Genomic DNA, 15,986 nt, shown 5'->3' on the forward strand with positions numbered 1-15,986 from the left:
CGGTGCACACGTCCCAGACGCGTGAAGAATGCTTCCGTATTGTCGAAGTTCCCTGTAGATTTTTTTTGCCTCCACAAAAAAAAAGTAACGCCCAGAAATCACAACTCGCAGCCTAGTGCTAGTGGCGCGATGCACAGTAAGCCACCGGGACGTGTCACGCAGCACAATCAGCGCTTCGCAAGCATGAGGTCAAGCTGTGCTAAGTTCTGCAGGACTGTGCGAAACTTGACTGTACGAAGAAAATCTGGAAACAGAAATATGCATAAAAACAAGCACCTGGGCCCTTCAGTTTTCTGCGCGTATGCATGCTGTTCGTGATAAGGAGAGGTCACCTGACGTTCGGCGCTGTATGCCTTTACGATAAGGTTTTTACCGCAAATCAAGAGTCGTTGGTCGGCCACTTTGGTGGTTAGCAGCAAAACTCCAAAGAGCCATGAAGTTGTTCGTCCTCCTTTGCGCCCTTGTCTCCAAGGCGTTGCTTACAAGCGCTGGCAAGCAACTGAGGTGAGGCTAGCACGGTCCTGCCTATTTTATAAGCTGCGCCACATACGACTTAGTGGAAGTTGTACCACTGTGAGATACGCAAGAGAAGGGTACTGACGAGGAGGATCATTCTCTTGTGGATCCTTCACTCTTGTCCTCTATGTCACGACTGCGCTGCATGTCTGATGAATGTGTGTTTTCGTTACATAAAAGAATAAAGAAGTCATTTCTTTCTTTTTTTAATTGCCAACGTCTCGCAATTGCTTATAAACGAAATATTGGACTGGGAGAGCATTTGTTTATCGCCAGAATGTCCAGGAGGCGTCAGGCATCTTGGTCCACTATAGACCATCGTCCAACAGTTTCTTAACACCACGCCCTTGCATCTTCAAGTTTTTTTTAGTTAAACTAACAGCATAATTGAGGTGTGCTGGCGAGGAATTCGCCTCATCAATGGCTGCCTGGTGTTATGGTGACGTAGTTAGTTAATTCTTTAGCACGGGGATTCAAATTTGGGTATAGAGCCCAGAAGCTACGCCTGGTCTACAAGGCGCGTCTTCATGAAGGACGAGCGCGTATGAGTTTCGACCATGTATCTGAAGTTTAGCGAATAGAGTCTCGTATGCAAGACGGGTTTCTGTTTCATCTCCACCATGAGCACAGCATGGACGACAAAAAATTAAATCCTAGACCGCAGGCATAGCAGCATAACTCCTTGGCCACAAATACACCGCGGGGGGTAGCGGGATCCGGTTTGAACTGCGGTGGAGCGATTGGACGTTGTACGTAAGGACTGCAGGTTCTGGCCAGAGCCATGCGCATTTCTGCGATTAAAATCAAAACCTACTCTTCGGAAGCGTTGATGCCATATATGCTATTCCGTTTGATCAGTAATTTGTGCAGCCATTGCGGCTGAATTTCTTGTTCATTTTAAGACACAAGACACACATGTCTACACCGATGATTACTGAAAACGTACCACCGTGTATACTCCTTGCACTGTGGCTCACCTTCGCAGGGTTCCGTTGACGTACATAGAACCGAATCGCACGTCAATCAGGGGAAGATCGTCGATCTCAGAGCCACTTAGCAGCGACACCCAGGTGAGCAACATGGACTGTGCACCAAGTTTTGGGGCGTGTTGCAGGACTTAAAGACAAAATGCACAGGGGCCTTGAATGAATACGGATTGCTAATCGATCACTCTTCTATTTCCTCAAGCAATCAGTCGTACCAGCCTACTACAGAGGTTTCAAATAGGTATTTCTTCTGCGCAGATGCGTTACGTCGGCGTTGTTACTCTAGGAACACCTCCGAAGCAGTTCAAGATGCTGTTTGACACGGGTTCTTCGAACTTGTGGGTGCCCTCAGTCAAGTGCACCGACGATAACCTCGGATGCCGTGAGTATCCCCCCCCCCCCCCCCCCCCCATTTGCCAGCGTGCGGAAATGCATCCCCATCTGTGTAAGAACAGCAAAATGATTTTAAGCGAAACCTGTATGGTTAGAATACGTTCCACGCATTTTTCATGTCCGAGAACAATAACTCCCGAGGGTCCGCGTCTCTTTGAAGCGCGAGGCGTTCTATAGCGTTTTGCGTTATAGAATGAACGCCCCGATTTGTGTATATTTAGCATGCGGTCACCACCAAAGTAGCACGCCGTTCAAACATTCATTTGGACCTCGATTTGGTATCACCACTTGAATATGCATCTTGAGTAGGTTAATTATTAATAGGCCCCATCTTCAAGTTCATGCAATAGAGTCAAAATTAAAATGTCGTAGCGTTCAATAAAAATAAAATTTGCTCATATCTCCCACATAGATTCCGTGACACCTCTATCTGGAGTTCTAAAAGGTCTCACGGAAATCCAGCGTCCCAGAGTAAAATGGTTCATGATTTTTTTTGCTGTCTCTGTTTGTATAAAGCTGTATACAATTTTTCTGTCGCTTAAGTTAAACATTTGCTTTTTTATCGGTTCTGCTAATATTCGGCCCTACGACTGTTTACCCAGGGGTTACCTGTGCTTTGCACGTGTTCTATTAAACAGGAGACAGCAACTTGCAGTAGTTCTCTCGAGCGATATCTTGAGAATGATCTAAAAGATCAAGGCTGACGGGATTAAAGGCCATCGTAATGCATAGATTTCCTTGGTTATTGGTTTCTTGCGACTTTTATGCGAAGAAAAGATAATATTGTACTTATTTGTTCCCGGCCCATGCTACATGCCCCGAAGCTAATTTTTAAGGCGAAAGCCTTATGTACCCAACTCTGGGAAAAAATGTTATCGTTGTTGTTGTTGTCCGGTCAAAAATAAAAAGGCCATCGCTGTAAATAGTAAACAAATAAAAACACAACTGAGATCCGATGGGATTTGAACCCGGGTCCCAGCAGTAGATGCGCTACCATTGCATCTCCCCCCCCCCCTCCCCAGGTTTTTTTATAACATAAAAAACTACCATTCAGAGATATAAAATCACAGGCTATTACAATAGCAGCACATTCCCCAACATCCGTTAAAAAACAACAGTAGGTTCACATGTACATATTTTTAAAAGTCAGGCAGACACACACGCTTGGAGGAGATGCAACCAGTCCGGCGGTTGTGGTTGTGCGGCATAGTTGCATAAACGCAGATTGTTCGCGGAAAATTGACTTCGTGCCCCAAAGTCCCCCCCCCCCCCCCCCCCCCCTTATTGCGGTCAAGCGCTACTTCTAGAGGCTGAACATTCCAACCATCACAAAAAAAAAAGATCGTACAGCACAGAACAGTTTTTTGTAACTGGCGAGGATCGAATACTATATGCGGTGATGTCTATATTTTTCTGAAAAGTCCGCTCAACCCCCCGCTCAAAAAAAAAAAAAAAAAAAGAATGAAGCTCACAGTAACGCGTAAGAATTGAAGGTACCGAAGCTGTACGCAACCTTCACGGCACTCAAGAAGGTTTAAGTCCACGGCTGCAGCCGATCTGCCTCTTCTTCGCTGCCGCAACGACCTTTACTTCATCATTGTTGCTATAAGTGTGAGCTTCTTTCATTTTTTTGGAAGTGATAATCATTGTACATCACCTTGGAGGGGCAAATGCTATGACGTGTCTTTCTCGTTCCGAGCAAGTGTTGCTTCCGATTACGGCGAACGCTGGTGCGTTTTTCGTTCCGAGAAAGTGTTGCCACGATTACGGCGCACGGTGGAGGTTTTTTTTACCAATCTTGGCCAATCTCCCTAAGTGGGTATGCTTGGCTTCACAAACGTGCGCCGGAGACGCTGGGCGGTCGCCGCGAGGCACGCACGCACGAGCGCTCGGCATTTTCTTGTTTTTTAACTGCCGCACGGTTGCCGCAATCTTGGCCAATCTCTCTAAGTAGGCATGCTTGGCTTGACAAACGTGCGCAGGGGACGCCGTCGCGAGGCACGAGGCTTTTTCTTGGTTTTGTTAACTGCCGAGCGGTCGCCGCGAGGCCCGCGTTCACGTGAGCACGCTCGGCAATTTCTTGGTATATTTAACTGCGGACACGAAAAATTACGATTTGCTAAACAGCTTCTCTGTTAAAAATTGGCCGCGTATCTGCTCCTTTCGTTGCAAATGTCGTCAAAATGTCATCAAATGTCGTCTTTGTACACATTTGCCAAGGAAATGCCCCTCTTTGCTTTCCTGCTCACCTCTCATGCTGTTTCTGTTCCGTCGCGCACATCCCAAGGTAAACACAGGAAAGGTTTTCTCAAGGCGATTTGAATTTACCGCGTTCCACTGCGACAGGCGGGGTTCCTCGATGCCAGCGCTGCAGTACGGCGGAGACGAGCGTGAATAGAGGCGGCCGACTTCGAGGTTTATAGAATCGCGTTGCCATGCTCCATGTGCGTTCCAAGCAGAACGTGAAACCCAGCTAGTGGAACCTTTCTTTGCTGTTGCCGCATGATGTCTCATATGCCGCCAGGAGGTGGCGCGGGCAACAGAACACCAGGCGGCGGTTTTCTGCAGCAGATGTAGGATATCATTTGCTATCGAAAAACCAAGCATACATGAATTTTTTTAATAAAGGAACGCTGTAAATATCCCTTGTGTACTAATTTCCTGTCTTATATTTGCGGAATGTCTTGTTCTTGTTCAACAAAGTTGACAAGTATGAACATATAAACTGGGCTTAGACGTTTAGATTTGGCTGTGAGTATATAAGACTATTGCGCAGTAGGCATTTTACTTTGGCCGGGTGGCTGAATCGAGTTACAGACAGACAGACGGACAGACAGACAGACAGACATACAGACAGACCAAAATTTCTGGGTTTAATTAAGTAGCCCAAGAAAGATTATCATCTTTAAAAAACACAGCATCCCGCCACAAAACGAAGCAACGGTCAGTTGTCTCGGATTGGTTGCAGAAGCGGCAGTTAACAGACCAAGGAACAAATACCCTTTTACTATAGAGCCACGTTTTGACAGGCAACGTAGATGCATGCAACTTTAAAAAGAAAGTCGTTGCATCAGCCTGAATGTACATGCGGTTGACCCGCTGCGACACACGACTCCCAAAAAACTTTATGTATGGTTGCCGGTAATTGGGCATAGAGAATAAACTTTCAATACACGCGTCAAGTCCTTCCTGGAAAGTTCGTACAGGTACTCTAGGAGAAAACGCGCACTGGGGAACCTGACGGTGTCAGCAACCTCTTTAAGAAAGCCCCAAGGTGGTTTTGGAATTTCGCGATAGGTAGGCGCAAATAAAAAGGCAAATGAGCACTCATGAGCACTCAAGTGATATTGGAGCGATAACCTTAAAAACAGGCGATCAGCCGTTTAAAAAAAAAGCAGGAACGCGAGACAGACTGGTGGACAAACAAATGCACCAGACCAACACCACCAGATTTTAACGGGAGGAAAAGGTAATCTCGGCGCATTGGCTCCCACCTGGACAGCCATACGAAAGTAGCCAACACTTTATGGAATGCTTGCACCTTATCTCGAGCGCAACGAGGAACCTGCACGACATAAACAAGTTTCGAGACTGAAAATACATTTCAGGCTTCGGCCCGCTCAAATATAGAGAGTTCCCGCCCCATCCACGCATGCCTGCGTCTTGAGCTTTACAATTGCAAGCGCCGCAGACCATTGAGGCCCGCTGCTGCGGTACTGTATAACTTCTGAATCCCATCTTGTGCCTCCGAAGTGCTGCGGCTGCGAACCCCACCAGCCTTTCCAAAATCGTCTGAACTTTTGAAGGTTTACCTCAGCTCCAGATGCATTACAAAACCGCTGTGTTAGCATAATGACCTAAAAAACATTTTATTTTTCCCGAACAGAAAAATTCAAGGTCATCCGCATACACTAAAACTCCAACTTCATTATTTGACAAAGAATAGCCACGAATGACCCTACTTTGTAGAATGCTAATACACAACGGCTTGAGGTACAAACCAAATAAAATGAATGATAAGGGCAACATTGCCGTATCGAGGACTTAATAGGGATAAGACTAGAGAGCTCGCGGTTTGCTATTAACCTGGTCGTGCAGCTTTGATAGCATAACGTTGTTCTTTTGTATAAAGTGTCCCCAATCCCAGCTGCCTCACGAACGGCCAATAAGAAAGGATGGCTAACCCTATCAAACGCTTTAGACAAGTCAATTTCAAGACAATTTCAATTTTCTTCGATTCCCGGCCGCGGCGGCCGCTTTTCTGATGAAGGCGAAAAGCAAAAACGCCCGTATGTACGAGATTTCGGCGCACGTTAAAGATCCCCAGGTGGTCAAAATTAATCCGGAGCCCTCCACTACGGCGCGCCTCATCGCCTGCGTTGCGTCGGTGCGTTAAACCCTACAATCCATCAATCGATTTCAAGAAGTGTAACCTGCCCAGTCCCATCTGTTACGCATAGTACTGAGCGAACAATGTGCATGTTTGTCTGAATGCTCCGCCCTCGAATTCCACAGGTTTGATGGGAGCCTATCAGACCTGCAATTACGAGCTGCAGCCTGTGTGCCAATACTTTACCAAATATTTATAATCAACATTACACAATGATATCGGTCTGAAGCCTCCCACGATTTTCAAATTTGCTGCAGTTTTTGTTTAATACATGGTAAATTTAGACAAATTCACGATTACACATAACGACCATACAGAATACAAAAGCTAAAAGAAGAGGTACTTAAGTCCAACTTTGTGACTTTTCAAAGTCGGGAAATCAGACACACGCGCCCAAGAAGGGTGTGGGAAAAAATGGTTATGGAACAAATGGTCCCGGAACAAATGGTCCCGGAAGGAATTGTCCCGGGCGCTTCTTAGGATGACTTTATAAAAATAACTAAACGGCTGCAGAGTTCAGTAGTGCCTGCTCATACAAAAACTGCCAGTAATTGATCCGTTTATTTTAGTGACTGATCCGTTTATCTTAGTTTTTTTTATTTTATTTTAGTATTCCTTGACAGACTGAACCGATATTACAAAAAATACCACGCGGTAAGAGAGTTAAAAGTGTCCTCAACTTCCTTAAGAAATCCCTATGGTGGTTTCGTGTTAACGTCACCCCTATATATAAGCTGAGAAGGTGAATGGAAACTTATGCGCTGCTGAAGTACAGTTAGTAAAAGTGGATGATGGACCAATCTGTGGAAGAAAAATACGAGACACGAGTTTGTCTACAAACAAATCCGATGTCTTTGTGGTGAGAAAGACATTGCATACCTGCGCAAGTGCAAACGCCAGAAGTTTTCGCCCCTTCCATGCCTGTGATGCCCGCTAGTGCTGACGACCAATCAGGTCCAAGTATCCAGTAGTTAATGCAAAGGCACTCCCAGGTACTGAAGTGGTGCACTATCCCAATTAATGCCAATGAATCTGGAGGGTTTCGTTCCCCATTGACCAATCCATAATTTTTTAGATTTTCATATTACCATCCGCTCCAGACACGTCACAGAACTGCTCATTCAACGTAAGGGCTTCTTGGGCACTTTTATCAGCACAAAAATGTGCCATATGGTCAGCATAAACATTACTTTAACTTCCCATGATAGCTAAGCAAAACTTCGCGCTATCTGATTCGATTATGAGGTTTAACGCGCCGACGCTGCACAAGCGATGAGGCACGCCGGAGTGCACATGTATAACCTACATAGGGCTCCGGATTCATTTTGACCACCTGGGGATCTTTAACGTGCGCCGAAATCTCGAACACACTGGCGTTGTCGTTTTTCGCAACTTCGCATTCTCTGACTCCGCTCGTCGCCAGCGGTAGAACAAAAGTTGTTGTCATTGTTGGTCCTTTCTTCGTGATACCAACTTGGAGGATTGGTCAGGAATCAGGAGCTTCGAGGGGCTAATGTTCCTGGTTCAGAAAATTCCGAAAACTATGCACTGGAAACGTAGAATTTGTATAGTAGGGCATGCCACGCAACACCTGAAAGCGGTGGGATGTGAGATAGAGCAGGTGCAAGCCATGCAGCCGCGCAGAACCCCGATTCTGGGTAAGCTGCAGTGACGTGTGCCAATCTGGGTGCTGACGAGTTCGCGCCGTAATAAGAAGAAGCTAAAGCGAAGAAAGATACGCAAATATGGTGTAGCAGTAAAGACGTTGTTAACAAGTATCGCCATTCTTTCGCCTTCAAAGCACGTGAGCAGACTTAGGTTCCCAGAGGAATGTTTTAGGCATATAATTGCGAAGGATACCTTTGCTCGAAGGTGTTTTGAATAGTGTGGGCATCGTGTTTTTTGCAACCTCTTTCGGCTGCAGTAGCCCATGCAACGGTTCGGGACATGACTTTGTGACGGGTTGATATTGCCGCAAACCATGCATTGGCTTTGTTTGTTTATGTTTTTGCTTTTACCGCCCGGCTGCGCCGGGCTGTTGTGTGTCACGAGGGAAGCGCATGTTCCATTCTTTCTTTTTTATGCCCCACTGATTATCTCATTTGATAAGGAGAATGTTTTGCCATCACGCCACTAGCCTAGAATAGTCTTCTTTTATCTACAGTGTTCTCGATGTAATTCTACGGTTCGAGAAACATCCGCACCGAAAGATAAATTACCGCAGAGCATACGCCGCGGCATTCCATTCTCCGACACTCGCCTGCGCACGTACGTCACTTTGTTGACTGCTGCTTCGCCGCTTGTGTATTTTTTGGGGGGGTTGTTAGGGGAGCACAAGTTCGCTCCAATAAACCTTTTTTCCTTCAAGCCAACTGCGTCATCTTTGGCTTCGTGACAATATATTTATTTTCCAATGCATTTGTCTTTTAATGACTTTTCGAATTAATGGGGCGTGATGGCAATATTAAGGTAGTATTCATTGCTAATTTGATATCGTGTAATAGGCATAGGGTGAACTAGGTGCCCTTAAACTATTGTTTCCTGTTTGTTTCGGCAGGTGGTCGAAATAAGTACGACAAGGACGCGTCTTCGACCTACAAGAAAAACGGCAGGCGCTTCAAAATGAGGTACGAGAGTGGCCTTGTGCGAGGCATGCTAAGCAGAGACGACCTGGGCGTACAAGGCGCGGCCGTGTGGGGACAGCTTTTCGGCGAAGTCACCCACACTACGGGCGAAATCTTCAGCACGATGCCGTTCGACGGCATCTTCGGACTCGCCTACCCGGACATCTCGGAGAAGGAAGTGGTGCCCCCGTTCGACAACATGCTCAAGCAGCAGCTGGTCACCGATCCAGTCTTCTCGGTCTTCCTCAGTCGCACGCCCAGCGAGCAGAGCGGAGGCGAGATTCTCTTCGGGGGCATCAACGCTGACCGCTACACCGGCGACATCACCTACGCGCCCGTGTCCAAGAAGGGCTACTGGCAGTTCTCCTTGGGCGGGTACGTGCTGAATGTTCTGCCCAAGCTTTTTCAAAACAAAAGTTTCTAAAGGATCTTGACAAGTTCAATGTCACCTGAGGCCAAATTACGCGCATTACGTAATTTTTTTCCCTGTATACTATAGAGCTTCCAAAAGTCCCTCATCGAAGTCGGCAATGCTTCCACCAATACACCAGTTTCCTGCTTCCAGTTGCCCGAAGATGCAGAATGACATTGTTTAGATCAGCAGAATGAACAACGATATCTCGCGAGGGTATACGGCGTGTAACAGCCCCTCATAGGGGTCTCCCAACTCAATGGTTGTGGGCCGGGTGAGTGTTATTCACACCCGCTTCACAATACGTGCGGAGGAGAATTTAGATGGGCGTACCCAGGCAGACCGTTCAACGGATACTATCAAAATATGCATTTTACACTGAAGAGACAAATGTTTGGGAGAATGAAAACGGAACACAGATTACAGTGGATTCGCTCGCGCGATCCGAGTAGGTTCCCATAGCTAAGTGTATCATAAACTACCTAATAACAAGTTAAGCTGCTTGAGTTCTCAGGAAAACGTCAGTTTCAATTTCTATTGCTCCCCGGAGTTCGTGTACTGTACACTGCAGGATTCGCATATGCCAGACATTTTTGGTTGAATCATAAGGGTTCATTGTTACGAGCGCCGACCGCAATTCACTATACAGCAAGACCCCTCATCAACGTTTTTTTGTTTTTTTGCGTGACATTTCCAGCTTGCCGTTATCATTGTTTCTAAAGGACGTGTTACCAGCTTTAAACGTCGACAATTTCGGTTTAATTCCTCTTTTGGAGGGATCGCTACGAACAGACTATGATGGCACTTTATGGGTGTATTCCCATACACTTGCGGGAAGGCGTTATATGCCCGCACGCACGCACAGAGAGAGGAAAGCCAACCGTCTCGATGGCTAAGGACGGCATAGAGGATAACTTCTTTAGGGAAGATATAGCTTTTTTGAAACGTTAGGAAAGAAAACATTGCGCGCCGATTGCTGGAGTTGCCGTCACCGACGATGAAGATGATGAAGATGCTGCAGGGCCCCATGCGTTGCCTAGCAAGCGCGTGCTCATTAGTGTTTCCTTATGCGAAGCACAGCCCATGGAACGTGGCGTAGCCAATGGCATTGCCTATATAGTAGCGTGGCCTTTTTCTCGCGTTTTAGTAGTTCGAAAAACGCGCCATTAAAATATTTTCACTCATGTGGGTTTAGAAGCCCATTAACAGCTACATACGCCGAACAACGCCGGGTTTTTCGCTCGTATGGCTATTGACTGCTTTCACATTAAAAATAAAATTAATCGGACAGAAAAGAAGCACTTGCTTGCATGCAGTGTACTATAATAAATGCATACTCAGCCTTCAGATTGGAAGCAAGACGTTCTTGGGCAGCCCAACGGAAACTGTCATCGACAGCGGGAGCTCGTACATGTACGGACCCAAGGAGACGGTCGAGCGCATCAACAAATATCTGAAGACATTTGAACCTATAAGGGGGCAGGTGAGCAGTAATGCGAATTGTTCGCTCCACATGCTTTCTGCCGTTTCCGAAGCCTCGGAGTCGGGACGTGTTTTATTCACGGCAGACCGAAGCTGCGAGGTGCGGACACAACTGCAAAATGCCAATGCTGCACCACACATTTACCTCTGTGGCGCTAACGGTAGTGGAAACCCCGTGACGCCGCAGATAAAGTAACGATGGCAGAGTCTTTTAAATTTGAGGGTAAGGAGCAGCGCAACAAACGGGGGGTAACGGAGGCGAGAGTTGCGCTTTGTCTCGTCTCCGTTACGTCCCGTTTGTTGCACTTCCCCTTATGCTCAAAGTTATATGCGCTAACCAGCTCAGTTTTAACCCTTTCGAGGCTTTTAAAGCTCTTGTGAACAGAGCGCACGGTAATAGGCCCAGTTTTCAAGCGCTTAATTTTGCTTGCCTGCTTATTTATACTTAAAATGCCATAACTGGTAATTTAACCAGAGCTTATAGAAAACGCACTGAGAAAATCCGTGTGACCCGTAGTACACATGAGGTGAACTGATATTTCCACACATCAGGGTTCTAAGCAACATTTCGTGGCAGCAAATTCGGATGTGCGATTGCACCGGGAAAAAATAACCAACTTAATACGTCTTTCCGACCTGTCAACGGACAAACTGCCGCGTCATGGTTAAAGCAGGTGCTGAGCTTCCCCAGATCATGTATGCATTTTTACAGCGAGGCTGTATATGCCTAGGCGAAATATTCGTCCGTGCCCAGGAGGGCGCTTCCCACGAACCAGTGCGCATGCGCGAAAGAACAACCGAGTTGTAGGGGAGTTAGAAGCAAGAGGAGGGGAGCGTTTGTTGGTGACGTATATATATATACATACACTGTCGCAGTGTCGGCGTGGTGTGCACACGCGCCAACAGGGAACAAGAGGAAAAAAAAGGTCGTTCTTTCACAGCGTGGGTGTTATGTAGCCGCCTGCGGGGAGCGCGCACGTGCCAAGTTAGAGGGAACAAGGTGGGAGGGAGCCTAGCCTAGAAATAACAGCTGTGCGAACAGCGCCGGGAGTCCGCCCGCCGCCGCCGCCGTGCCGCCAACACTGCGGAATATCGGGCCCTTTATGGCGCGCTCAGTCGTTGCGAAAAGCAGATCGTTGTTGTTACCCACCCACCTATAGCTTTTGGTAGCAAGTACGGTCGGCGGGTGTCCTCTGATGTCTTCGCGCAAGGCACTACCAATTTTAAGCGCCCATGAGGCGGTGCGCTGCTCTTTGGACTGCGGGCCCACGATTTTCAATATAGGCACCATCTGGACTCGACTATAAAAAATTTTAATATGATATTTTTGGAACCAGAGGGTTATTAACTACATAAACCAGCGTCTAACCTCGATTATTTTAAAGCACTTTACAACCGATACGGTGACATTACCAGCCTTAGGGAAATTAGTGATTTTAAAACACACACACACACACACACACACACACACACACACACACACACACACACACACACACACACACGCACACACACTCACACACACACACACACACACACACACACACACACACACACGCACACACACGCACGCACGCGCGCACACGCGCACGCACGCACGCACGCACGCACGCACACACACGTTTAAACCATTTTTATGCGCTTTAGGACTCGATTTCAGCTATACCTCCTTACTGCACCTCTACGCAGGGGAACAAATGTGATTTCTACATTTAAACACTCCAGGCGCCGTGGTTTGGCCTGTGCTACGATGAATTAACCAGCCCATCACAAAGTTTGTCGTCATAGGTATGAATTTCCCGACTGTTTCCGTGAAACTTGGATAAATAATAATGTTGAATAAAGTATTTCGATTTAAACGAAATATTTTAATCTATGTCTCAATTTTTATTCTATGATATTGCAATTGACATACACATACTGGCAGCAGAAGTAAACAAAATCCTAGACTATAATAGAGCATAACGGAATTTAGTAAAATTTGGTTAGCCCTGCGAAACAAAAGTGTCACAGTTTCTCGTCCAGTCCTTTGAAAATAATTAGTATGGCCCTCTGTTGTAACAAATTAAATAAATTTCCGTACAGAAATCTAGTCGACTAAAGAGATGCTATGTCTACCATCTTGAAAAGTATCGCACCGAAACATTCTGAGATATCCAAGTAAATAATGCCTATTCCGTTGAAGACGCACCCACCCTCCAAATCCCGCCTGGGGACAGGCTCATGCTAAATGTAGGACTATCTGTATGTGTATTTGTATGGCGGGACTTGTTCTGCATCGCCACGGTTGTTCTTTAAAACTGTCTCGAGACTTTCTCCCTTGGTTGAATGTCGCAAGGGTAAACGCGCGTGCATGCTTTTTCTTTTATGTCGCAGTACCGCGTAAAATGCAGCAAAATCGACAAGATGCCCAAGCTTGTCTTCACCATCGGAACCCGTCAGTTCGAGCTCGAAGCCAAGGACTATGTCTTGCAAGTAAGCTTGCGCGCCTTTTCTTTTCTTTTTTTTAGAAAAGCGACGAAATCTTGCAGCATTTGAAGAAAACTCGTATGGCGCAGTGGCCAAAGAATATCAGTGGTTTTTGCGTCTGTACGAGAAAGAGAGAACAACCTTGATTAGATGTAAGGAGTCTTTTTTTTTTAAGGAGTCAAGTGGTTGGTTTCCCCAGTTCAGGACTCCGTTGGAGGGTCACTCCTCCCCCGTTTGTGGCTCATCCGATCCACGTGACATTTGCGCGGGAGGTTCAAACACCATTTGTAACAACATGCTCCGCGGCAGCGAAGCGATGCGAGAAAGCGGCAATGTAGCGCGCGCCGCCGAGCGTGCGCAGCAGCTATGCGCCGTGACCGAGAAGACTGCAGCTCGTGCTGCGCACAAATTTCGCACTAGAGAGTATAGTGATCGTCAGTGCATTTTTGCGTTTTCTAGGGGGTGGGTGTCGTCTTGCAGCTCTTTTACCTTCTTTTTCCAAAACTGACGTATACTATAGGCGAGAAACGAAACGCCGGTGCGGGGAGATTTCAACGCACGGGGAAGACCCTCAGATGGTCTAAATTGATCCGTAGCCCTCAACTACGGCGCGCCTTATTTAGCCACAAGTTGCACCTGCGCTTTTAGGCGCGTCCTAGTAGAGGGCTACGGATTAACTTATACCACCTTCCGCTTGACGCTGTAGGTATAGTGCCTAGAATATACTATACTAGGCACCAGTATATTCTAGGCACTATACTATAGAGATGTGTAACACAAAGACGAGCGTATTCCGGTAGCGACGATAGTAGATTCTGGTAGAAAAGCCACCCTGAGCGCAGCACCGCCCTGCCGGATATTCCGTGCGTTTACCACGACGCTGCGCGATATAGGTGTACGATTTGCTCATTCCTGTTATTCTTTCGTGCTGGCTGAGGCCATGTACAACCGTTTTTCGTGTCTTTCAGATCCCGTATCCCGACAAGCTTCGATGTTTCAGTGGGTTCGCCAACAACGAAGGAGGCCCCCTCTGGACCTTGGGAGAAGTGTTCATGCGCAGTGTGTACACCATCTTCGACCGGGGCAACGACCGCTTGGGATTCGCACAGGCGGCGGCCTAATTTAGACCCCCGGCCTGGACCCGACCATTGTGCGAGTAAAAATTACTTGTGGTGCCCTTATTTGTACGCTTAAAAATATAACGGTACGGAAAGAAGAAAAGGTGGTATATAAAGTGTAATCCGATGGGTGACCATGGATACGAGCAGTCTTATACGTGGGACGGCAATCAGGTGAACTGAATCAGGCAAGGAACGAATTTGCTTACATTTGTTCTACTCCTAACTTTTGTTATCCTGGTGGCATATTACGAAGCTGTCGAAGCTACGGGTCGTAGCAATCAAGCTGACGCTGACGTCATTCAACCGCTTTGGCGTCACAAATGGCAACCCCATGGTGGTCTGCTACAACGATCCTGCAGCCGTTCGCGTCGTAAGTATGCAGCGTGGAAGCAATGCCTCACCTTTTTCAGCTTAAAGGGGCACTGAAGTTATTTGTAAACATTGCGGGATTACTAGCGCAAATTGTAGTCCGTAGTCCATAGGCCATGTTTCGACCACTCTGAGCGCGTTTACGCGAATTTATTTAGTAGAAAAATCAATTCGAAAATGCTGTCCTCCTCTCTGCATCCTCGCCCATTTTCTGTGGCGTTTTCGTGTGACCTCAGGAGGAGATGACTTGGCTTGACTGCGCTACTGCACGGCTCGCCGACCTTCCGTCGTCCCAGCGTTTTGTCCGCCGGCCGCCGACGGGTCGTCGCAATTCGTTCGCTCGGTTGAAACTAAGCCACGACACGTTTGTGAATGGAAGAATGTGCCTTTCTTTAGTTTGTTAGTTTGTACACTGTATCAAGTTCCAAGTTCAGGTCGCACACAAGCGCTGCACAAGCGCACATGCGACGCTTCGCTGACTGGTACGCTAGTAGGGAAATCTAAGGCCATTTGAAGGCGGGAGACGAGTCAGCGAAGGCAATATAGGTACTAAGGAAATAAAATCAACTGAAAATTTTACGTACAGCGTAAAACTAGGGAGCAGGAAGCACTTTTTGCGCTGGGTGAAGAAGCACAGCGGTCAGCAGCACGACCACACATCTGCGAACGCTTTTCCGTCTAACAAATGCAATTGCTAGACGTGAGATATATGCTGTAATTCAATTGCACAAAAAAGTAACGAAGACTGGAGAGAGACGACACGAGACAGAGCGCACTTTCAACAAACTTTATTGAGAAGAAATCACAGATTTATACTGCCCACTCTCTCTCATACACACTCATCCAAAAAAAAAAAACAATAAACAAACACCTCCTCCCCTCTGTGCATTGCCACACTCTTAGGGCACGTACCCTAAGGGCACGATAAATCTTTGTCTCGCCCAAGGAAGTGCATCTCCTTTTTCCGTAAGTGCTAGGGAGGGAGTGCTTACACAGCAGTCCCCAGCACGTGCTATTTCATTGCCCTCAATGATCTCGCGGGTCGTTTGGTTCCTGTTCTTTGCTATAATATAACATTTATCAAACAGGGGGGTACATTTGCAATCCCGACAGTGGATAGCCAAATGACCTGAGTTAGCATTTTTCACATCGTTGGCATGTTCGCGCAGGCGATCATTGATGCACCTCCCCGTTTGCCCCACGTATATCTTTTTGCAGTCTAAC

At 46.9% G+C, this 15,986-nt stretch overlaps 1 protein-coding gene across 1 annotated transcript; it reads left to right on the top strand.

Moving 5' to 3' along the window:
* Positions 1 to 345: 345 nt before the first annotated feature.
* Positions 346 to 14,453, top strand: LOC144150021 (lysosomal aspartic protease-like). The gene is made up of 7 exons (XM_077681805.1): positions 346 to 504; positions 1,502 to 1,586; positions 1,761 to 1,884; positions 8,843 to 9,284; positions 10,663 to 10,804; positions 13,180 to 13,278; positions 14,241 to 14,453. The coding sequence occupies exons 1-7, from the start codon at positions 434 to 436 to the stop codon at positions 14,391 to 14,393; spliced, it is 1,116 nt and encodes a 371-aa protein (XP_077537931.1). The 5' UTR covers positions 346 to 433; the 3' UTR covers positions 14,394 to 14,453.
* Positions 14,454 to 15,986: the final 1,533 nt, after the last annotated feature.

This window comes from Haemaphysalis longicornis, unplaced genomic scaffold (assembly GCF_048455015.1).
Source record: "Haemaphysalis longicornis isolate Haplotype H1 unplaced genomic scaffold, Haemaphysalis longicornis Haplotype H1 scaffold_1, whole genome shotgun sequence".
Lineage (NCBI taxonomy): Eukaryota > Metazoa > Arthropoda > Arachnida > Ixodida > Ixodidae > Haemaphysalis > Haemaphysalis longicornis.